Source organism: Panulirus ornatus, chromosome 48 (assembly GCF_036320965.1).
Source record: "Panulirus ornatus isolate Po-2019 chromosome 48, ASM3632096v1, whole genome shotgun sequence".
Classification (NCBI taxonomy): Eukaryota; Metazoa; Arthropoda; class Malacostraca; order Decapoda; family Palinuridae; genus Panulirus; species Panulirus ornatus.
This window is the reverse complement of record NC_092271.1, coordinates 4,264,688-4,289,908: the sequence shown is the minus strand read 5'-3', so window position 1 is coordinate 4,289,908 and position 25,221 is coordinate 4,264,688. Positions and strand designations below refer to the sequence as shown.

The 25,221-nt window shown below is 41.5% G+C and overlaps 1 protein-coding gene across 1 annotated transcript in view; it reads right to left on the bottom strand.

The window, feature by feature from the left end:
- The window catches only part of LOC139763960 (PDF receptor-like), a 464,711-nt gene that overhangs the window by 134,074 nt on the left and 305,416 nt on the right, over positions 1 to 25,221 (bottom strand). The window contains exon 3 of the mRNA XM_071690441.1: positions 11,162 to 11,287. Within this exon, the coding sequence (XP_071546542.1) occupies positions 11,162 to 11,287 (126 nt within the window). The remainder of the gene's footprint in view (positions 1 to 11,161; positions 11,288 to 25,221) is intronic.

Below are 25,221 nucleotides of genomic sequence, written 5' to 3'. Positions count from 1 at the left end.
TGCTGTTTATGTTACAGTAATGCTTGTTATGGTACATTGGTGTTCGTTATATTAGAGTGATGCTTGTTATGGTACATTGGTTTTCGTTATGGTGCAGTGATGGTTGTTATGGTACAATGATGTTTTTTATGGTACAGCGATGCTCGTTATGGTACATTGGTGTTCGTTATGGTACAATGATGCTTGTTATGGTACATTGGTGTTTGTTATGTTACAGTGATGCTTGTTATGGTACAGTGATGCTCATTATGGTACAATGATGCTTGTTATGGTACATTGGTGCTCGTTGAGGCACAGTGATGCTTGTTATGTTACATTGGTGCTCGTTATCTTACAGTGATGTTTGTCATGGTACAGTGATGCTCGTTATGGTACAGTGATGCTTGTTATTGTGCTTGGTGCTCGTTAAGGCACAGTGATGCTTGTTATGGTACATTGGTGCTCCTTATCTTACAGTGATGCTTCTTATGGTATATTGGTGCTCATTATAGTACAGTGATGTTTGTCATGGTACATTAGTGTTCGTTATGTTGCAATGATGTTTGTTATGGTACAGTGATGCTCGCTAGGTACAGTGATGCTTGTTATGGTAGATTGGTGTTCGTTATGTTACAGTGATGCTAGTTATGGTACAGTGGTGCTCGTTATGGTACAGTGATGCTTATTATGGTACTTGGTGCTCGCTATGTTACAATGATGCTTGTTATAGTATAGTGATGCATGTTATGGGACATTGGTATTCGTTATGTTACAATGATGCATGTTATGGTACAGTGATGCTCGTTATTGTACAGTGATGTTTGTTATGGTACAATGGTGCTCGTTATGGTACAGTGATGCTTGTTATGGTACATTGGTGCTCGTTATGGTACAGTGATGCTCGTTATGGTACGTTGGTGTTCGTTGTGATACACCGAGCTTGTTATGGTACAATGGTGTTCGTTGTGTAACGGTGATGCTTGTTATGATAAATTGATTCTCGTTATGGTAGAGTGATGTTTGTCATGGTAGATTGGTGATCGTTGTAGTACAGTGATGCTCGTTATGGTATACTGGTGCTCGTTATGTTACAGTAATGCTTGTTATGGTACATTGGTGTTCGTTATATTACAGTGATGCTTGTTATGGTACATTGGTTTTCGTTATGGTGCAGTGATGCTTGTTATGGTACAGTGATGCTCGTTATGGTACAATGATGTTTCTTATGGCACAGCGATGCTCTTTATGGTACATTGGTGTTCGTTATAGTACAGTGATGCTTCTTATGGTACATTGGTGTTCGTTATATTACAGTGATGCTTGTCATGGTACATTAGTGTTCGTTATGTTATAATGATGTTTGTTATGGTACAGTGATGCTCGCTAGGTACATTGATGCTTGTTGTGGCAGAATGGTGATCGTTATGTTACAGTGATGCTAGTTATGGTACAGTGATGCTCGTTACGATACAGTGATGCTTGTTATGGTACTTGGTGCTCGTTATGTTATAATGATGCTTGTTATTGTACAGTGATGCATGTTATGGTACATTGGTGTTCGTTATGTTACAGTGATGCATGTTATCGTACAATGATGCTCGTTATGGTATAGTGATGTTTGTTATGGTACAATGGTGCTCGTTATGGTACAGTGATGTTTGTTATGGTACATTGGTGCTCGTTATGGTACAGTGCTGCTGGGTATGGTACATTGGTGCTCTTTATAGTACAGTGCTGCTGGTTATGATACATTGGTGTTCGTTATGGTACAGTGATGCTCGTTATGTTACATTTGTGTTCATAATGGTACAGTGATGCTCGTTATGGTACATTGGTGCTCGTTATGGTACAGCGATGCTTGTTATGGTACAATGGTGTTCGTTTTATGGTGCATTGGTGCTTGTTATGTTACAGTGATGCTTGTTATGGTACATTTGTGTTCGTTATGTTACAGTTATGCTTGTTATGGTATATTGGTGTTTGTTATGGTATAGTGGTGCTTGTTATGGTACGGTGATGCTCGTTAGGTACAGTGGTTCTTGTTATGTTAGTGATGCTCGTTAGGTACAGTAATGTTTATGGTACATTGGTGTTCATTATTTTACAGTGATGCTTGTTATGGCACAGTGATGCTCGTTATTGTACAATAATTTTTGTTATGGTAGATTGGTGCTCGTTATGTTACAGTGATGCTTGTTATGGTACGTTGGTGTTCGTTACGGTACAGTGATTCTTTTTATGGTACATTAGTGCTCGTTATGTTACAGGGATACTTGTTATGGTACATCAGTGCTCGTTATGTAAAACGTGTTTCTTCTTATGGTGCAATAATATCTGTTATGGTACAATGATGTTTGTTATTGTACATTGGTGCTCGTTATGGTACAATGATTTTTTTTATGGTACATTGGTTCTCCTTATGGTAAAATGATGCTTGTTATGGTACACTGTTGCTCGTTATGGTACAGTGATGGTTGTTATGGTACATTGGTGCTCATTATGGTAAAGTGATGCTCGTTATGGCACAGCGGTGCTTGTTATGATATCAGTGATGCTTGTTATGTTACATTGGTGGTCATTATGGTACAGTGATGATCGTTATGGTACATTGGCTTTCGTTATGGTACAGTGCTGCTGGTTATGGTACATTTGTGTTCGTTATGGTACATTGATTCTCGTTATGGTACATTGGTGTTCGTTATGGTACAGTGATGCTCGTTATGGTATATTGGTGCTCGTTATGGTACAGCGATGCTTGTTATGGTACAATGGTGTGCGTTCTATGGTACATTGGTGCTTGCTATGCTACAGTGATGCTTGTTATGGTACATTTGTGTCCGTTATGTTACAATGATGCTTGTTATGGTATATTGGTGTTTGTTATGGTATAGTGGTGCTTGTTATGGTACAGTGATGCTCGTTAGGTACAGTAATGTTTATGGCACATTGGTGTTCATTATTTTTCAGTAATGCTTGTTTTGGTACAGTGATGCTCGTTATTGTACAATGATTTTTGTTATGGTACATTGGTGCTCTTTATGTTACAGTGATGCTATTATAGTACGTTGGTGTTCGTTATGGTACATTGATGCTTTTTATGGTACATTAGTGCTCGTTATGTTACAGTGATACTTGTTATGGTAAATCAGTGCTCGTTATGTAAAACGTAATTATTATTATAGTACAGTGATGTCTGTTATGGTACAGTGATGTTTGTTATGGTAAATTGGTGTTCGTTATGGTACAATGATGTTTTTTATGGTAAATTGGTTCTCCTTATGGTAAAATGATGCTTGTTATGGTACACTGTTGATCGTTATTACATTGATGCTTGTTATGGTACATTGGTGCTCGTTATGGTACAGTGATGCTTGTTATGGTACATTGGTGCTCATTATGGTACAGTGATGCTCATTATGGTATATTGGTGCTCGTTATGGTACAGTGATGCTTGTTATCGTACATTGGTGTTCGTTATGGTACAGCGATGCTCGTTATGGTACATTGGTGTTCGTTATGGTACAGTGATGCTTGTTATGATACATTGGTGCTCGTTATGGTACAGAAATGCTTGTTATGGTACAATGGTGTTCGTTGTACTGTACATTGGTGTTTGTTACGTTACAGTGATGCTTGATATGATATATTGGTGCTCGTTATGTTACAGTGATGATTGTTATGGTACATTAGGGTGTTCGTTATGGTACAGTGATGCTTGTTATGGTACAGTGATGCTCGTTAGGTACAGTGATGCTTGTTATGGTAGTGATGCTCGTTATGATTCAGTGATGCTTGTTATGGTACTTGGTGCTCGTTATGTTACAATGATGCTTGTTATGGTATAGTGATGCTCGTTATGGTACAGGGGTGCTTGTTATGGTACACTGGTGCTCGTTATGGTATAGTGGTGCTCGTTATGGCACAGTGGTGCTCATTATGTTACAGTGATGCTTGTTATGGTACATTGGTGTTTATCATGTTACAGTGATGTTATGGTACACTGGTGTTCGTTATGGTACAGTGATGCTTGTTAAGGTACAGTGATGCTTGTTATGGTACATTGGTGCTCGTTTTGTCACAGTGATGCTTGTTATGATACAATGATGCTCGTTATGGTGCAATGATATTTGTTATGGCACATCGATGCCCCTTATGGTACAGTGATACTGGGTAGGTACATTGGTGCTCGTTATGTTACAATGATGCTTGTTATGGTACATTGATGCTCGTTATGGTGCAGTGATGCTTGTTGTGGTACATTGGTTGTCGTTATTGTACAGTGATGCTCGTTATGGTACATTGGTACTCGTTCTGTTACAGTGATGCTTGTTATGGTACATTGGTGTTCATCATGTTACAGTGATGCTTGTTAAGGTACAATGGTATTCGATATGGTAGAGTGATGCTTGTTAAGGTACAGTGATGCTTGTTATGGTACATTGGTGCTAGTTAGGTCAAAGTGATGCTTGTTATGGTACAGTGATGCTCGTTATGGATGCTTGTTAGGTACATCGGTGCTCGTTATGTTACAATAATGCGTGTTATGGTACAGTGGTACTCGTTAGGTACAGTGTTGCTTGTTATGTTCATCGATGTCCGTTATGTTACAGTGATGCTTGTTATGGTACAGTGATGCTCGATATGGTACAGTGATGGTTGTTATGGTGCAGTGATGCTCGTTATGATACAGTGATGCTTGTTATGGTACTTATTGCTCGTTATGGTACAGTGATGCTTGTTATAGTACATTGGGGCTCATTATGTTACGATGATGCTTGTTATGGTGCAGTGATGCTCGTTAGGTACAGTGATGCCTGTTATGGTACATTGGTGTCCCTTATGTTACAGTGATGCTTGTTATGGTACAGTGATTCTCGATATGGTACATTGATTCTTGTTACGGTACTTTGTACTCGTTATGTTACAAATGATGCTTGTTATGGTACAGTGATGCATGTTATGGTACAATGGCGTTCGTTATGTTACAATTATGCTTGTTATGGTACAGTGATGCTCAGTATGGAACAGTGATGTTTGTAATGGTATATTGGTGCTTGTTATGTGATAGTGATGCTTGTTATGGTACTTGGTACTCGTTATGGTACAGTGATACTTGTTATGGTACATTGGTGTCTGTTATGATACAACGATGCTTGTTATGGTACAGTGATGCTCGTTAGGTACAGTGATGCTTGTTATGGCACATTGGTGTCCGTTATGTTACAGTGATGCTTGTTAGGGTATAGTGATGCTCGTTGTGGTACAGTGATGCTTGTTATGGTACATTGTTGCTCGTTGTGTTACAGTAATGCTTTTTATGTTACATTGGTCCTCGTTATGTTACAGTGATTCTTGTTATGGTACAGTGATGTTTGTTATGGTGCACTGATGTTTGTTATGGTACATTGGTGCTTGTCATGGTACAATGATGTTTGTTATGTTACATTGGTTCTCGATATGGTACAATGATGCTTGTTATGGTACATTGGTGCTCGTTACGGTACAGTGATACTCGTTATGGTACATTAGTGCTCGTTACGGTAAATGATGTTTGTTATGGTACATTGTTGCTCGTTATGGTACAATGATGTTTGTTATTTGTACATTGATGCTCGTTATGGTACAGTGATGCCTGGTTTGGTACATTGGTGCTCGTTATGGTACATTGATGCTCGTTATGGTACAGTGGTGCTCGTTATGTTACAGTGATGCTTGTTATGGTACACTGGTGTTCATCATGTTACAATGATGCTTGCTATGGTACATCGGTGTTCGTTATGGTACAGTGATGCTTGTTAAGGTACAGTGATGCTTGTTATGGTACATTGGTGCTCATTATGTCACAGTGATGCTTGTTATGGTACAGTGATGCCTCGTTATGGTGCAATGATGTTTGTTATGGCAAATTGATGCTCCTTATGGTACAGTGATGCTTGTTAGGTACAGTGGTGCTCGTTATGTTACAGTGATGCTTGTTATGGTACATTGATTCTCGTTATGATGTAGTGATGCTTGTTATGGTACATTGGTGCTCGTTATGGTACAGTGATGCTCGTTATGGTACGTTGGTGTTCGTTATGTTACAGTGATGCTTGTTATGATACATTGGTGTTCATCAAGTTACAGTGATGTTTGTTATGTTACATCGGTGTTCATTATTGTACAGTGATGCTTGTTAAGGTACAGTGATGCTTGTTATGGTACATTGGTACGCTTTATGTCACAGTGATGCTTGTTATGGTACAGTGATGCTCGTTATGGTGCAATGATGTTTATGGCACATTGATGCTTTTTGTGGTACAGTGATGCTTTTTACATTGGTGCTCGTTATGTTACAATGATGATTGTTACGGTACAGTGATACTCATTAGGTACAGTGTTGCTTGTTATGGTACATTGGTGTCCGTTACGTTATAGTGATGCTTGTTATGGTACAGTGATGCTCGATATGGTACAGTGATGGTTGTTATGGTACAGTAATGCTCATCATTATACAGTGATGCTTGTTAGGATACTTGGTGCTCGTTATGATACAGTGATGCTTGTTATAGTACGTTTGTGCTCTAATTAGGTTACAATGATGCTTGTTATGGTACAGTGATGTTCGTTATGTACAGTGATGCCTGTTATGGTACACTGGTGTCCCTTATGCTACAGTGATACTTGTTTGGTACAGTGATTTTCGATATGGTATAGTAAATGCTTGTTACGTTACTTTGTACTCGTTATGTTACAAATGATGCTTGTTATGGTACAGTGATGCATGTTATGGTACATTGGTGTTCGTTATGCTACAATGATGCTTGTTATGGTACAGTGATGCTCGTTATGGTACAGTGATGCTCGTAATGGTACATTGGTGCTCGTTATGTTATAGTGATGCTTGTTATGTTACTTGATGCTCGTTATGGTACAGTGATGCTTGTTATGGTACATTGGTGCTCGTTATGTTACAACGATGCTTGTTATGGTACAGTGACGTTCGTTAGGTAAAGTGATGCTTGTTATGGTTCATTGGTGTCCGTTATGTTACAGTGATGCTTGTTAGGGTACAGTGATGCTCGTTATGGTACAGGGGTGCTTGTTATGGTACATTGGTGCTCGTTATGTTACAGTGATTCTTGTTATGGTACAGTGATGTTTGTTGTGGTACAATGATGTTTGTTATGGTACATTAGTGCTTGTCATGGTACAATGATGTTTGTTATGTTACATTGGTTCTTGTTATGGTACAATGATGCTTGTTATGGTACATTGGTGCTCGTTATCGTACAGTGATGCTTGTTATGGTACATTGGCGCTCGTTACGGTACAATTATGTTTGTTTTGGTACATTGTTGCTCGTTATGGTACAATTATGTTTGTTATTTGTACATTGGTCCTCGTTATGGTACAGTGATGCTTGTTATGGCACATTAGTGCTCGTTATGGTACAGTGATGCTCGTTATGGTGCAATGATGTTTGTTATGATGCTTTGTTGCTCGTTATGGTACAATGATGTTTGTTATTTGTACATTGGTGCTCGTTATGGTACAGTGATACTTGTTATAGTGCATTGGTTCTCGTTATGGTGCAGTGATGCTGTTATGGTACACTTGTGCTCGTCGTGGTACAGTGATGCTGTTATGTTACATTAGGCTCGTTAGGTTACCGGGACAGTCCCAGGACTGTTAAGGAAGCTAATGGGTCACTGAGATAGTGTTGCGGGCTTGGTGGAAAGGTTTTTTGCTTCTTGTTTCAGAGCGAGCATTATTGATCATGGCTGGAGTTATTTCAGAGCGAGCATTATTGATCATGGCTGGAGTTATTTCAGAGCGAGCATTATTGATCATGGCTGGAGTTATTTCAGAGCGAGCATTACTGATCATGGCTGGAGTTATTTCAGAGCGAGCATTACTGATCATGCTGGAGTTATTTCAGAGCGAGCATTACTGATCATGGCTGGAGTTATTTCAGAGCGAGCATTACTGATCATGGCTGGAGTTATTTCAGAGCGAGCATTATTGATCATGCTGGAGTTATTTCAGAGCGAGCATTATTGATCATGGCTGGAGTTATTTCAGAGCGAGCATTACTGATCATGGCTGGAGTTATTTCAGAGCGAGCATTACTGATCATGGCTGGAGTTATTTCAGAGCGAGCATTATTGATCATGCTGGAGTTATTTCAGAGCGAGCATTATTGATCATGGCTGGAGTTATTTCAGAGCGAGCATTACTGATCATGGCTGGAGTTATTTCAGAGCGAGCATTACTGATCATGGCTGGAGTTATTTCAGAGCGAGCATTATTGATCATGGCTGGAGTTATTTCAGAGCGAGCATTACTGATCATGGCTGGAGTTATTTCAGAGCGAGCATTACTGATCATGGCTGGAGTTATTTCAGAGTGAGCATTATTGATCATGGCTGGAGTTATTTCAGAGCGAGCATTACTGATCATGGCTGGAGTTATTTCAGAGCGAGCATTATTGATCATGGCTGGAGTTATTTCAGAGCGAGCATTATTGATCATGGCTGGAGTTATTTCAGAGCGAGCATTACTGATCATGGCTGGAGTTATTTCAGAGCGAGCATTACTGATCATGGCTGGAGTTATTTCAGAGCGAGCATTATTGATCATGGCTGGAGTTATTTCAGAGAGAGCATTATTGATCATGGCTGGAGTTATTTCAGAGCGAGCATTATTCATCATGGCTGGAGTTATTTCAGAGAGAGCATTATTGATCATGGCTGGAGTTATTTCAGAGCGAGCATTATTGATCATGGCTGGAGTTATTTACACAAGAAAAGTCCCTCTAGGAGGCAAGTGTTGACCACTTCTACACCACCAGCTACCTGACACCTTGCTGTTTAGTTTCTAAATATTTACTAAAATGCCACACGGTGTTAGTACGAAATCCTAAAGCAGAGAGAGTATTTGAAATAACGCTAGAAAAAAAAAATAGTTTGGGATTAGAAGTAATTATTAGGTTTATGAAAACATAGACAGGAAACTGATGGATATAATTCTTAGCTTTCTCATCAGCCGAGGTAAAACTGCTGATATGTTCATGATACTTGGGCGACTATTGTTATATCATGTTGTAGCCTGGACGGGTTACGAGTAATGTAGGGCAGGGGTTGTGTTGGGTTACCATGGGTGTAGGGCAGGTGCTGTGTTGGGTTACCATGGGTGTAGGGCAGGTGCTGTGTTGGGTTACTATGGATGTAGGGCAGGTGCTGTGTTGGGTTACCATGGATGTAGGCCGGGTGCTGTGTTGGGTTACCATGGGTGTAGGGCAGGTGCTGTGCTGGGTTACTATGGATGTAGGGCAGGTGCTGTGTTGGGTTACCATGGATGTAGGCCGGGTGCTGTGTTGGGTTACCATGGGTGTAGGGCAGGTGCTGTGCTGGGTTACTATGGATGTAGGGCAGGTGCTGTGTTGGGTTACTATGGATGTAGGGCAGGTGCTGTGTTGGGTTACCATGGATGTAGGCCGGGAGCTGTGTTGGGTTACCATGGATGTAGGCCGGGGGCTGTGTTGGCTTATTATGGGTGTAGGCCGGGGGCTGTGTTGGGTTACCATGGATGTAGCCCCAGCACCACAGTGTGACTGTCTAGTAACCCTAGCACCACAGTGTGACAATCTGGTAGCCCCAGCACCGCAGTGTGTCAGTATGGTAGCCCCGGCACCAAAGTGTGCCAGTCTGGTAGTCCCAGCACTACAGTGTGCCAGTCTGGTAGCCCAGCACCACAGTGTGCCAGTCTGGTAGCCCAGCACCACAGTGTGCCAGTCTAGTAGCCCCAGCACCACACTATGCCAGTCTGGTAGCCCCGGCACCACATTGTGCCAGCCTGGTAGCCTCAATACCACAGTGTGACAGTCTAGTAGCCTCAGCACCACAGTGTGACAGTCTGGTAGCCCCAGCACCACAGTGTGACCGTCTAGTAGCCCCAGCACCACACTATGCCAGTCTGGTAGCCCCGGCACCACATTGTGCCAGCCTGGTAGCCTCAATACCACAGTGTGACAGTCTAGTAGCCTCAGCACCACAGTGTGACAGTCTGGTAGCCCCAGCACCACAGTGTGATAGTCTGGTAGCCTCAGCACCACAGTGTGACCGTCTAGTAGCCCCAGCACCACAGTGTGATAGTCTGGTAGCCTCAATACCACAGTGTGACCGTCTAGTAGCCCCAGCAACACAGTGTGCCAGTCTAGTAGCCTCAGCACCACAGTGTGCCAGTCTAGTAGCCCCGGCACCACAGTGTGACAGTCTAGTAGCCCCAGCACCACAGTGTGACCGTCTAGTAGCCTCAGCACCACAGTGTGCCAGTCTAGTAGCCCCAGCAACACAGTGTGCCAGTCTAGTAGCCCCAGCACCACAGTGTGACCGTCTAGTAGCCTCAGCACCACAGTGTGCCAGTCTAGTAGCCTCAGCACCACAGTGTGACAGTCTGGTAGCCCCAGCACCACAGTGTGATAGTCTGGTAGCCTCAGCACCACAGTGTGACCGTCTAGTAGCCCCAGCACCACAGTGTGATAGTCTGGTAGCCTCAGCACCGCAGTGTGACAGTATGATAGCCCAAGCACCATAGTGTGACAGTCTAGTAGCCCCAGTACCACAGTGTGACGGTCTAGTAACACCAGCACCACAGTGTGATAGTCTGGTAGCCTCAACACCACAGTGTGACAGTATGGTAGCCCCAGCACCACAGTGTGCCAGTCTAGTAGCCCCGGCACCACAGTATGACAGTCTAGTAGCTCCAGCACCACAGTGTGATAGTCTGGTAGCCTCAGCACCACAGTGTGACCGTCTAGTAGCCCCAGCACCACAGTGTGACAGTCTGGTAGCCTCAGCACCACAGTGTGACAGTATGATAGCCCAAGCACCATAGTGTGACAATCTAGTAGCTCCAGCACCACAGTGTGACAGTCTAGTAGCCCCAGCACCACAGTGAGACAGTCTAGTAGCCTCAGCACCACAGTGTGACAGTCTTGTAGCCCCAGTACCACAGTGTGACGGTCTAGTAACACCAGCACCACAGTGTGACAGTCTGGTAACCCCAGCACCACAGTGTGACAGTCTATTAGCCCCAACACTACAGTGTGACAGTCTAGTAGCCCCAGCATTAGTCCCTGATCGAGCTGTGGATATCCTGTGGATATCATCGCCATATTTGATGACAGGGGAAGACTCACCGTCAGGGTAGTTGTGGAGGTCGTGGACCTCGCTGAACACAGTGGCACAGGAAGCCCTCACTGTCCTCCCCGCCTGCGTCGCCGGCCAGCAGTACAAGGTGTCCCAGGTGGCGTTGCAGTACACTCCTGCGGGGCAAGAGGTCAAGTGTTAGTGTCTCAAGTGATGTTTGTGTCATCGTGTCCCAGTTGATGTACGAGGGTATGGACAAAGTGGACATGGGGACCAGAGACATACGACTGATCTGGGCAGATGGCTACTGAAGAGGTGGAAGGTATGGAGCAGAGAGGAGAGGGCTACAAATAATGTGGACTAAAGTAATGGAGGGACATATGGTGGGGGCTGGAGACACAGTGTGAGGGCTACTTTAAGGGTGTGTGGGCCTGGGCATGACAGAGAAAGGAAGATGTGTGATAAAAAACGTAGGAGATAAGTGAGGTATGGACCAACAGATGAGAGAGAGTAAGAGACAGGCGCAGACGTAGTCTACGTAGTGATTAGCTTTCCAGGCTGACCGTGACACATCCACTGGCCGCCCAGAGTCGAGCGGATACGTTCGAATCCTGGTTGCGGCAGTTAGTCAATAGCCAACTCATATATATATATATATATATATATATATATATATATATATATATATATATATATATATATATATATATATATATATATATATATATATATATATATATATATATATATATACATATATATATAAATATATATATATATATATATATATATATATATATATATATATATATATATATATATATATATATATATATATATATATATATATATATATATATATATGTATATATATATATATATATATATATATATATATATATATATATATATATATATATATATATATATATATATATATATATATATATACATATATTCCCTGGGGATAGGGGAGAAAGAATACTTCCCACGTATTCCCTGCGTGTCGTAGAAGGCGACTAAAAGGGAAGGGAGCGGGGGGCTGGAAATCCTCCCCTCTCGTTTTTTTTTTTTTTTTTTAATTTTCCAAAAGAAGGAACAGAGAAGAGGTCCAGGTGAGGATATTCCCTCAAAGGCCCAGTCCTCTGTTCTTAACGCTACCTCGCTATCGCGGGAAATAGCGAATAGTATGAAAAAAAAATATATATATATATATATATATATATATATACGGGGAAAATGAAACACGATAAGTCCCCAAGTGCACTTTCGTGTAATAATCACATCATCAGGGGAGACAAGAGAGAAATATAAATCAGTTGATGTACATCGAAGAGACGAAGCTCGGACGCCATTTGGTAAACACGGCCTCTACAGTTCCACTGGATGATGTTGAACGTGTTAGTTTAAGAGTTATTTAACCGACCAGTTTTCTTAGCCCGTTTATGTCGGGACTTGGGCGAGTATCCAGGAGAACATGATCGGTCCCTGGAAGTGGATGTTCTGGCTTCCATCAATTCTATGTCCTTCATCCTAGTGGACCTGTGAATCACAGACCTCTCTGGTGGAGGTACTGGTACGATGACGTGCGACGTGCGACGTAGGGGATTCGGGATATATGGACGGACTATACAACGAGTGTAACCAATCGAGATATTATCCGGTAGATGAGATTTTCCGAATGTTAGATTTATCAGGGAAGTTCTACGTCGTTCGCCATTGATAGATTTAGTTATGAACCTGGCAGCGATAACATCCTCGTTTGCCAGTTCCTTCACAATGTCGTCCTCTGACATATCCATGACATCAGTATAGCAGATAACTCCCATACATGAATTCATGGAAACTGGTATAGAGAACACAGCATCGTAAGTACGGAACTTGGTGAACTTTAGCAGTTTCGCCACCTATTTCGTCGATTTTACTTTAACCAACAAGTCACCACTAGCCAGTTTCCTTACGGTTTCAACAGGCCCAGACCATCCATCAATGACCTTCCTGATTAGGAAGGGTCATTGCTCCGGTCGCATGGGTCAAAACAAAATCAGCATTTTCACTTTTGATGGAAGGTCCGTCATCAATACCCACTAAGGGGGCAGTGGATGGTTTACCTGGGTCCATCCTATAGGGGCCTAACCCCAAAGTCTGGGGTGGGAAACCACCCCAGACAGTAGAAAAAAAAAAAAACTAGCTACCCCCAAAAAGATCCGGCAACTGTTTTGTGCAGAAAAAATTTTCAGGGCGGAGCCGGTCGCATAAAGGCCAGGTGGAGTCCTCCTGCGGACACCCGTCAGTGAAATATCAATTTTACATAAGACAAGATTATAAAAGATATTGATGAACAATAACTTTAGAAATAAAACCTTCAAAACAAAGCAAAGGTAGCGACAACGCAGGGAGGAATAGCTACAACCTAGCTCTGAAAGACGACAGCAGCTCCGTACACGTCGGTAGCTGCTGCGCGACTGCCGTCTAATGCAATTTGGTGTAGGTATGCAGATGATGTTCTTTGTGTTTGGCCAACAAATGAAAATTTACAAATATGTCTCCCCTTACTAAACAATTTAGTACCTTCCATCAAATTTAATGTAGAAAATGAAAATAATGGCATGTTACCATTTTTAGATAGCATGATCCATAGGCGAGGAAACAAGTTTAAGTTTAGCATATACAGAAAACGAACGAATGTATGCTCATATATCCATTATTACTCATCTCGACATGACAGAGTTAAATTATCATCATTTCAATCTATTTGTTGCATCTAAGTTAAAGTACCCTAGATCTTTCATTGATAAATCCCTTAAGTTAGCAAAGAAATCATTTTATAGAGTTGAGCCCAAACATCCCATTGACACCAAGAATCTTTTAGTTCTCCCTCTTAATAAGAATTTTACTTTACTTCCCATACTGCTTAAATCCTTTAATGTAAATATTGCCTTCAGCAACAATAATACTATAAAGAATATCTTAATCAGGAATTCACCAGAAAATTCTCTTGGGTGCATCTATAAAGTGCCATGTAGAAATTGTGATAAGTTTTATGCTGGGCAGACTGGTAAGGATGTTTCTGCTACACTTAAGCAACATAAATATAGTATAAGAACGGGACAAGAATCCATAAGCAAGGAAACAAGTTTAAGTTTAGCATATACAGAAAACCTACCAATGTATGCTCATATATCCATTATTACTCATCTCAACATGACAGAGTTAAATCATCATCATTTCAATCTATGTTCCTTAGGGCATTACGTATTTGCAGTCGAGTTTATTGAAAATGAGTTTGAGAAGATATATTCCATTGGATCTAAGTTAAAGTACTCTAGATCTTTCATTGATAAATCCCTTAAGTTAGCAAAGAAATCATTTTATAGAGTCGAGCCCAAACCTCCCATTGACACTAAGAATCTTTTAGTTCTCCCTTTTGATAATAATTTCACTTTACTTCCCATGTTCCTGAAATCCTTTCATGTAAATGTTGTCTTCAGCAACAATAGTACTATAAAGAATATCTTAATCAGGAATTCACCAGAAAATTCTCCTGGATGCATATATAAAGTCCCATGTAGATATTGTGATAAATTTCATGTTGGTCAGACTGGTAAGGATCTTTCTGTTAGACTTAAGCAACATGAATATAGTATAAGAACGAGACAAGAATCAAATGCCTTGTTTAATCACGATAAAAACTATGATCATTGTATTGACTGGAGTAATGCCATCTCAGTTATTAACTCTATTACCACGAGAAATATCATTGAATCTTCTATTATCAAATGCACAAAGTATTATGATCTTAACATTAGTGATGGTCTATACAAATTAGATAACTTAATTGCTGATATAATTTGTAAAATGATAAGTTTATGAACGCTCGTTGTACGTCTTGGACAATCGCATGTTTGCCAAAAGGCGTCCTAGCTTGGTCTCTTCGATGTATATCAATTGACTTATTTTTCTCTCTTGTGTCTCCCCTGATGATGTGATTATTACACGAAAGTGCACTTGGGAACTTATCGTGTTTCATTTGTATATGTGTGTGTGTGTGTGTGTATATGTGCGTTTGTATGTGTATGTGTGTATATATGTATATGTATATATATTATCCCTGGGGATAGGGGTGAAAGAATACTTCCCACGCATTCCTCGCGTGTCGTAGAAGGCGACTAGAGGCGACGGGAGCGGGGGGCCAGAGATCCTCCCCTCCTTGTATTTTTTAACTTTCTAAAATGGGAAACAGAAGAAGGAGTCACGCGGGGAGTGCTCATCCTCCTCGAAGGCTCAGACTGGGGTGTCTAAATGTGTGTGGATGTAACCAAGATGTGAAGAAAGGAGAGATAGGTAGTATGTTTGAGGAAAGGAACCTGGATGTTTTGGCGCTTAGTGAAACGAAGCTCAAGGGTAAAGGGGAAGAGTGGTTTGGGAATGTCTTGGGAGTAAAGTCAGGGGTTAGTAAGAGGACAAGAGCAAAGGAAGGAGTAGCAGTACTCCTGAAACAGGAGTTGTGGGAGTATGTGATAGAATGTAAGAAAGTAAATTCTCGATTAATATGGGTAAAACTGAAAGTTGATGGAGAGAGATGGGTGATTATTGGTGCATATGCACCTGGGCATGAGAAGAAAGATCATGAGAGGCAAGTGTTTTGGGAGCAGCTGAATGAGTGTGTTAGTGGTTTTGATGCACGAGACCGGGTTATAGTGATGGGTGATTTGAATGCAAAGGTGAGTAATGTGGCAGTTGAGGGAATAATTGGTATACATGGGGTGTTCAGTGTTGTAAATGGAAATGGTGAAGAGCTTGTAGATTTATGTGCTGAAAAAGGACTGGTGATTGGGAATACCTGGTTTAAAAAGCGAGATATACATAAGTATACCTATGTAAGTAGGAGAGATGGCCAGAGAGCGTTATTGGATCACGTGTTAATCGACAGGCGCGCGAAAGAGAGACTTTTGGATGTTAATGTGCTGAGAGGTGCAACTGGAGGGATGTCTGATCATTATCTTGTGGAGGCTAAGGTGAAGATTTGTATGGGTTTTCAGAAAAGAAGAGTGAATGTTTGGGTGAAGAGGGTGGTGAGAGTAAGTGAGCTTGGGAAGGAGACTTGTATGAGGAAGTACCAGGAGACACTGAGTACAGAATGGAAAAAGGTGAGAACAATGGAAGTAAGGGGAGTGGGGGAGGAATGGGATGTATTTAGGATATCAGTGATGGATTGCGCAAAAGATGCTTGTGGCATGAGAAGAGTGGGAGGTGGGTTGATTAGAAAGGGGAAGTGAGTGGTGGGATGAAGAAGTAAGATTAATAGTGAAAGAGAAGAGAGAGGCATTTGGACGATTTTTGCAGGGAATAAATGCAATTGAGTGGGAGATGTATAAAAGAAAGAGAGAGGAGGTCAAGAGAAAGGTGCAAGAGGTGAAAAAGAGGGCAAATGAGAGTTGGGGTGAGAGAGTATCATTAAATTTTAGGGAGAATAAAAAGATGTTCTGGAAGGAGGTAAATAAAGTGCGTAAGACAAGGGAGCAAATGGGAACTTCAGTGAAGGGCGCAAATGGGGAGGTGATAACAAGTAGTGGTGATGTGAGATGGAGATGGAGTGAGTATTTTGAAGGTTTGTTGAATGTGTTTGATGATAGAGTGGCAGATATAGGGTGTTTTGGTCGAGGTGGTGTGCAGAGTGAGAGGATTAGGGAAAATGATTTGGTAAACAGAGAAGAGGTAGTAAAAGCTTTGCAGAAGATGAAAGCCGGCAAGGCAGCAGGTTTGGATGGTATTGCAGTGGAATTTATTAAAAAAGGGGGTGACTGTATTATTGACTGGTTGGTAAGGTTATCCAATGTATGTATGACTCATGGTGAGGTGCCTGAGGATTGGCGGAATGAGTGCATAGTGCCATCGTACAAAGGCAAAGGGGATAAGAGTGAGTGCTCAAATTACAGAGGTATAAGCTTGTTGAGTATTCCTGGTAAATTATATGGGAGGGTATTGATTGAGAGGGTGAAGGCATGTGCAGAGCATCAGATTGGGGAAGAGCAGTGTGGTTTCAGAAGTGGTAGAGGATGTGTGGATCAGGTGTTTGCTTTGAAGAATGTATGTGAGAAATACTTAGAAAAGCAAATGGATTTGTTTGTACCATTTATGGATCTGGAGAAGGCATATGATAGAGTTGATAGAGATGCTCTGTGGAAGGTATTAAGAATATATGGTGTGGGAGGCAAGTTGTTAGAAGCAGTGAAAAGTTTTTATCGATGATGTAAGGCATGTGTACGTGTAGGAAGAGAGGAAAGTGATTGATTCTCAGTGAATGTAGGTTTGCGGCAGGGGTGTGTGATGTCTCCATGGTTGTTTAATTTGTTTATGGATGGGGTTGTTAGGGAGGTGTATGCAAAAGTTTTGGAAAGAGGGGCAAGTATGAAGTCTGTTGGGGATGAGAGAGCTTGGGAAGTGAGTCAGTTGTTGTTCGCTGATGATACAGCGCTGGTGGCTGATTCATGTGAGAAACTGCAGAAGCTGGTGACTGAGTTTGGTAAAGTGTGTGAAAGAAGAAAATTAAGAGTAAATGTGAATAGGAGCAAGGTTATTAGGTACAGTAGGGTTGAGGGTCAAGTCAATTGGGAGATAAGTTTGAATGGAGAAAAACTGGAGGAAGTACAGTGCTTTAGATATCTGGGAGTGGATCTGGCAGCGGATGGAACCATGGAAGCGAAAGTGGATCATTGGGTGGGGGAGGGGGCGAAAATCCTGGGAGCCTTGAAGAATGTGTGGAAGTCGAGAACATTATCTCGGAAAGCAAAAATGGCTATGTTTGAATAAATAGTGGTTCCAACAATGTTGTATGGTTGCGAGGCGTGGGCTATGTATAGAGTTGTGCGCAGGAGGATGGATGTGCTGGAAATGAGATGTTTGAGGACAATGTGTGGTGTGAGGTTGTATGATCGAGTAAGTAACGTAAGGGTAAGAGAGATGTATGGAAATAAAAAGAGCGCGGTAGAGAGAGCAGAAGAGGGTGTTTTGAAACGGTTTGGGCACATGGAGAGAATGAGTGAGGAAAGAATGACCAAGAGGATATATGTGTCGGAGATGGAGGGAACGAGAAGAGGGAGACCAAATTGGAGGTGGAAAGATGGAGTGAAAAAGATTTTGTGTGATCGGGGCCTGAACATGCAGGAGGGTGAAAGGAGGGCAAGGAATAGAGTGAATTGGATCGATGTGGTATACCGGGGTTGACGTGCTGTCAGTGGATTGAATCAGGACATGTGAAGCGTCTGGGGTAAACCATGGAAAGTTGTGTAGGTATGTATATTTGCGTGTGTGGACGTTTGTATATACATGTGTATGGGGGTGGGTTGGGCCATTTCTTTCGTCTGTTTCCTTGAGCTACCTCGCAAACGCGGGAGACAGCGCAAGGTAGCGCAAGGAAACACGAAAGAAATGGCCCTTCTCACATCACCACTACTTGTTATCACCTCCCCATTTGCGCCCTTCACTGAAGTTCCCATTTGCTCCCTTGTCTTATGCACTTTATTTACCTCCTTCCAGAACATCTTTTTATTCTCCCTAAAATTTAATGATACTCTCTCACCCCAACTCTCATTTGCCCTTTTTTTCACCTCTTGCACCTTTCTCTTGACCTCCTCTCTCTTTCTTTTATACATCTCCCACTCAATTGCATTTTTTCCCTGCAAAAATCGTCCAAATGCCTCTCTCTTCTCTTTCACTAATACTCTTACTTCTTCATCCCACCACTCACTACCCTTTCTAATCAACCCACCTCCCACTCTTCTCATGCCTCAAGCATCTTTTGCGCAAGCCATCACTGATTCCCTAAATACATCCCATTCCTCCCCCACTCCCCTTACTTCCATTGTTCTCACCTTTTTCCATTCTGTACTCAGTCTCTCCTGGTACTTCCTCACACAAGTCTCCTTCCCAAGCTCACTTACTCTCACCACCCTCTTCACCCCAACATTCACTCTTCTTTTCTGAAAACCCATACAAATCTTCACCTTAGCCTCCACAAGATAATGATCAGACATACCTCCAGTTGCACCTCTCAGCACATTAACATCCAAAAGTCTCTCTTTCGCGCGCCTGTCGATTAACACCTAATCCAATAACGCTCTCTGGCCATCTCTCCTACTTACATAGGTATACTTATGTATATCTCGCTTTTTAAACCAGGTATTCCCAATCATCAGTCCTTTTTCAGCACATAAATCTACAAGCTCTTCACCATTTCCATTTACAACACTGAACACCCCATGTATACCAATTATTCCCTCAACTGCCACATTACTCACCTTTGCATTCAAATCACCCATCACTATAACCCGGTCTCGTGCATCAAAACCACTAACACACTCATTCAGCTGCTCCCAAAACACTTGCCTCTCATGATCTTTCTTCTCATGCCCAGGTGCATATGCACCAACAATCACCCATCTCTCTCCATCAACTTTCAGTTTTACCCATATTAATCGAGAATTTACTTTCTTACATTCTATTACATACTCCCACAACTCCTGTTTCAGGAGTATTGGTTCTCCTTCCCTTGCTCTTGTCTTCTCACTAACCCTGACTTTACTCCTAAGACATTCCCAAACCACTCTTCCCCTTTACCCTTGAGCTTCGTTTCACTCAGAGCCAAAACATCAAGGTTCCTTTCCTCAAACATACTACCTATCTCTCCTTTTTTCACATCTTGGTTACATCCACACACATTTAGGCACCCCAATCTGAGCCTTCGAGGAGGATGAGCACTCCCCGCGTGACTCCTTCTTCTGTTTCCCATTTTAGAAAGTTAAAAAAATACAAGGAGGGGAGGATTTCTGGCCCCCCGCTCCCGTCCCCTCTAGTCGCTTTCTACGACACGCGAGGAATGCGTGGGAAGTATTCTTTCACCCCTATCCCCAGGGATTATATATATATATATATATATATATATATATATATATATATATATATATATATATATATATATATATATATATATATATATATATATATATTTATATATATGTATATATATATTTATATATATATATATATATATATATATATATATATATATATATATATATATATATATATATATATATATATATATATATATATATATATATATATATATATATATATACACACACACACACACATACACACGCACATATACACTCACACACACATACATATATATACATATGAAAAATGTAAGAAACAATTTAGAAAACTGAAACTTCTAGCTTGAAATGAAATGAAAAAAAATGGATGTCACATAATGGTTCAACCTCTGGCTATGGAAAAAGGAAATGTATAACTTATTTACACAAACATCAATAGTAGTTCTCATCAATTTGACCACTGTATCAATAAGCTTCAATGTCTAAGCTACATTTTTTCCAATTTCACTATTTTCTTGTCAAAGCACCATGTATGAAAACTATCACTCCAGTAACACAACTATAAACACTTACTTCCCCTTTAAAAAAAGTTCTGGGGAAGTCTGTCTCGATACACTGCGGGACACTCTACCACCTGGCGAGGTTTGTGTTGCAATGGTTCTTGATTCACAAACGTAGTAGCATCACTGGTGGGCCAAGGTAGTTCCGTTGGCGAAGAGGAGCTCATGAAACATGTCGGAAAGCATGCTACTGCAGGCAGGAGTGAAGGCTGATGCAAACTGGTATCGCGAAATCGGTCTTCTGGAGGTTACCGTTGTCGATGGGTGTGACCATGTCCTTGCAGCTTGGACATGTCTCCCCCTGCCTCTCTCTCTCCCCCGCTCCGCTTCATCTTTGACTTGGAATAGATGGGGCTTTTAAATATCATCAAGAGTAAGATGAAGCCTCCTCTACAGGTGGAGCGGGAGACTAACTGTCAGTGGACTGATGAGAGAAGGACCACAGGAGAATGGCAAGGCCTCACTTCTGCCAGCAAGGTGCATCAGTGCCCCCACTGTACCATATATCAACAAGTAAGATGAAGCCTCCTCTACAGATGGACCGGGAGACTAACTGTCAATGGACTGATGGAAGAAGAACTACAGGAGAATGGCAGAGCCTCATCTCCTTCAACAAGCTGCATCAGTGTTCTCACTGCGCATTTAATACTGCTGATGTTCACTCTCTCAAGAGACATAATCTGAAACATACTGGAGAGAAGCCATTTTCTTGTCCATTTTTTTCCTACAAATCTTCCGCTGGCCAGGGCCGTCAAAGCATCAGTCGCCTCTTTCAGAACATTAAAAACTTTTCATATTTTCAAGACAGTCACACTGTATTCAGGTTTTGTATATCATTTCTAGAGGTTGTATTGCACTGAAGTTCTTCATTACCACTATATATATCGCAAAACACTCATCACTACTTCTTGCCAAGTGTCCATGTACTGATAATCACTTCCCAACATATCCAAGTGACAAAAACATTTCCAATCCACCGTTTGCTAATCACTGACCCACACAAGAGCCGGTTTTCCCAGCCCAGTAAAGCTCACAAACATACACCATATATATATATATATATATATATATATATATATATATATATATATATATATATATATATATATATGTAATCATCCCTGGGGATAGGGGAGAAAGAATACTTCCCAAGTATTCCCTGCGTGTCGTAGAAGGCGACTAAAAGGGGAGGGAGCGGGGGGCTGGAAATCCTCTTCTCTTGTTTTCTTTTTTTTAATTTTCCAAAAGAAGGAACAGAGAAGGGGGCCAGGTGAGGATATTCCCTCAAAGGCCCAGTTCTCTGTTCTTAACGCTACCTCGCTCATGCGGGAAATGGCGAATAGTTTGAAAGAAAGAAATATATATAATGTATATATATATATATATATATATATATATATATATATATATATATATATATATATATATATATATATATATATATCTTTTTCTTTTTTTTTTTTTGCTTTGTCGCTGTCTCCCGCGTTTGCGAGGTAGCGCAAGGAAACAGACGAAAGAAATGGCCCTACCCACCCCCATACACAGGTAAATACATAAGTCCACACACGCAAATATACATACCTACACAGCTTTCCGTGGTTTAACCCCAGACGCTTCACATGCCCTGATTCAATCCACTTACAGCACGTCAACCCCGGTATAACACATCGATCCAATTCACTCTAATAATTGCCCTCCTTTCACCCTCCTGCATGTTCAGGCCCCGATCACACAAAATCTTTTGCACTCCATCTTTCAACCTCCAATTTGGTCTCCCACTTCTCCTCGTTCCCTCCACCTCCGACACATATATCCTCTTGGATAATCTTTCCTCACTCATTCTCTCCATGTGCACAAACTATTTCAAAACACCATCTTCTGCTCTCTCAACCACACTCTTTTTATTTCCACACCTCTCTAACCCTTACGTTACTTACTCGATCAAACCACCTCACACCACACATTGTCCTCAAACATTTCATTTCCAGCACATCCATCCTCCTGCGCACAACTCTATCCATAGCCCACGCCTCGCAACCATACAACATTGTTGGAACCACTATTCCTTCAAACATAGCCATTTTTGCTTTCCGAGATAATGTTCTCGACTTCCACACATTCTTCAAGGCTCCCAGGATTTTCGCCCTCTCCTCCACCCTATGATCCACTTCCGCTTCCATGGTTCCATCCACTGCAAGATCCACTCCCAGATATCTAAAACACTTTACTTCCTCCAGTGTTTCTCCATTCAAACTTACCTCCCAATTGACTTGAACCTCAACCCTACTGTACCTAATAACCTTGCTTTTATTCACATTTACTCTTAACTTTCTTCTTTCACACACTTTACCAAACTCAGTCACCAGCTTCTGCAGTTTCTCACATGAATTAGCCACCAGCGCTGTATCATCAGCGAACAACAACTGACTCACTTCCCAAGCTCTCTCATCCCCAACAGACTTCATACTTGCCCCTCTTTCCAAAACTCTTGCATTCACCTCCCTAACAACCCCATCCATAAACAAATTAAACAACCTTGGAGACATCACACACCCCTGCCGCAAACCTACATTCGCTGAGATCCAATCACTTTCCTCTCTTCCTACACGTACACATGCCTTACATCCTCGATAAAAACTTTTCACTGCTTCTAACAACTTGCCTCCCACACCATATATTCTTAATACCTTCCACAGAGCATCTCTATCAACTCTATCATATGCCTTCTCCAGATCCATAAATGCTACATACAAATCCATTTGCTATTCTAAGTATTTTTCACATACATTCTTCAAAGCAAACACCTGATCCACACATCCTCTACCACTTCTGAAACCACACTGCTCTTCCCCAATCTGATGCTCTGTACATGCCTTCACCCTCTCAATCAATACCCTCCCATATAATTTACCAGGAATACTCAACAAACTTATACCTCTGTAATTTGAGCACTCACTCTTATCCTCTTTGCCTTTGTACAATGGCACTATGCACGCATTCCGCCAATCCTCAGGCACCTCACCATGAGTCATACATACATTAAATAACCTTACCAATCAGTCAATAATACAGTCACCCCCTTTTTTAATAAATTCCACTGCAATACCATCCAAACCTGCTGCCTTGCCGGCTTCCATCTTCCGCAAAGCTTTTACTACCTCTTCTCTGTTTACCAAATCATTTTCCCTAACCCTCTCACTTTGCACACCACCTCGACCAAAACACCCTATATCTGCCACTCTATCATCAAACACATTCAACAAACCTTCAAAATACTCACTCCATCTCCTTCTCACATCACCACTACTTGTTATCACCTCCCCATTTGCGCCCTTCACTGAAGTTCCCATTTGCTCCCTTGTCTTTCGCACTTTATTTACCTCCTTTCAGAACATCTTTTTATTCTCCCTAAAATTTAATGATACTCTCTCACCCCAACTCTCATTTGCCCTCTTCTTCACCTCTTGCACCTTTCTCTTGACCTCCTCCCTCTTTCTTTTATACATCTCCCACTCATTTGCATTATTTCCCTGCAAAAATCGTCCAAATGACTCTCTTTTCTGTTTCAATAATAATCTTACTTCTTCATCCCACCACTCACTACCCTTTCTAATCAACCCACCTCCCACGATTCTCATGCCACAAGCATCTTTTGCGCAATCCATCACTGATTCCCTAAATACATCCCATTCCTCCCCCACTCCCCTTACTTCCATTGTTCTCACCTTTTCCCATTCTGTACTCAGTCTCTCCTGGTACTTCCTCACACAAGTCTCCTTCCCAAGCTCACTTACTCTCACCACCCTCTTCACCCCAACATTCACTCTTCTTTTCTGAAAACCCATACAAATCTTCACCTTAGCCTCCACAAGATAATGATCAGACATCCCTCCAGTTATATATATATATATATATATATATATATATATATATATATATATATATATATATATATATTTTTTTTTTTTTTTTTTTTTGCCGCTGTCTCTCGCGTTTGCGAGGTAGCGCAAGGAAACAGAGGAAAGAAATGGCCCAACCCACCCCCATACACATGTATATACATACATCCACACACGCAAATATACATACCTACACAGCTTTCCATGGTTTACCCCAGACGCTTCACATGCCCTGATTCAATCCACTGACAGCACGTCAACCCCTGTATACCACATCGCTCCAATTCACTCTATTCCTTGCCCTCCTTTCACCCTCCTGCATGTTCAGGCCCCGATCACACAAATTCTTTTTCACTCCATCTTTCCACCTCCAATTTGGTCTCCCTCTTCTCCTCGTTCCCTCCACCTGCGACACATATATCCTCTTGGTCAATCTTTCCTCACTCATTCTCTCCATGTGCCCAAACTATTTCAAAACACCCTCTTCTGCTCTCTCAACCACGCTCTTTTTATTTCCACACATCTCTCTTACCCTTACGTTTCTTACTCGATCAAACCACCTCACGCCACACATTGTCGTCAAACATCTCATTTCCAGCACATCCATCCTTCTGCGCACAACTCTATCCATAGCCCACGCCTCGCAACCATACAGCATTGTTGGAACCACTATTTCTTCAAACATACCCATTTTTGCTTTCCGAGATAATGTTCTCGACTTCCACACATTCTTCAAGGCTCCCAGAATTTT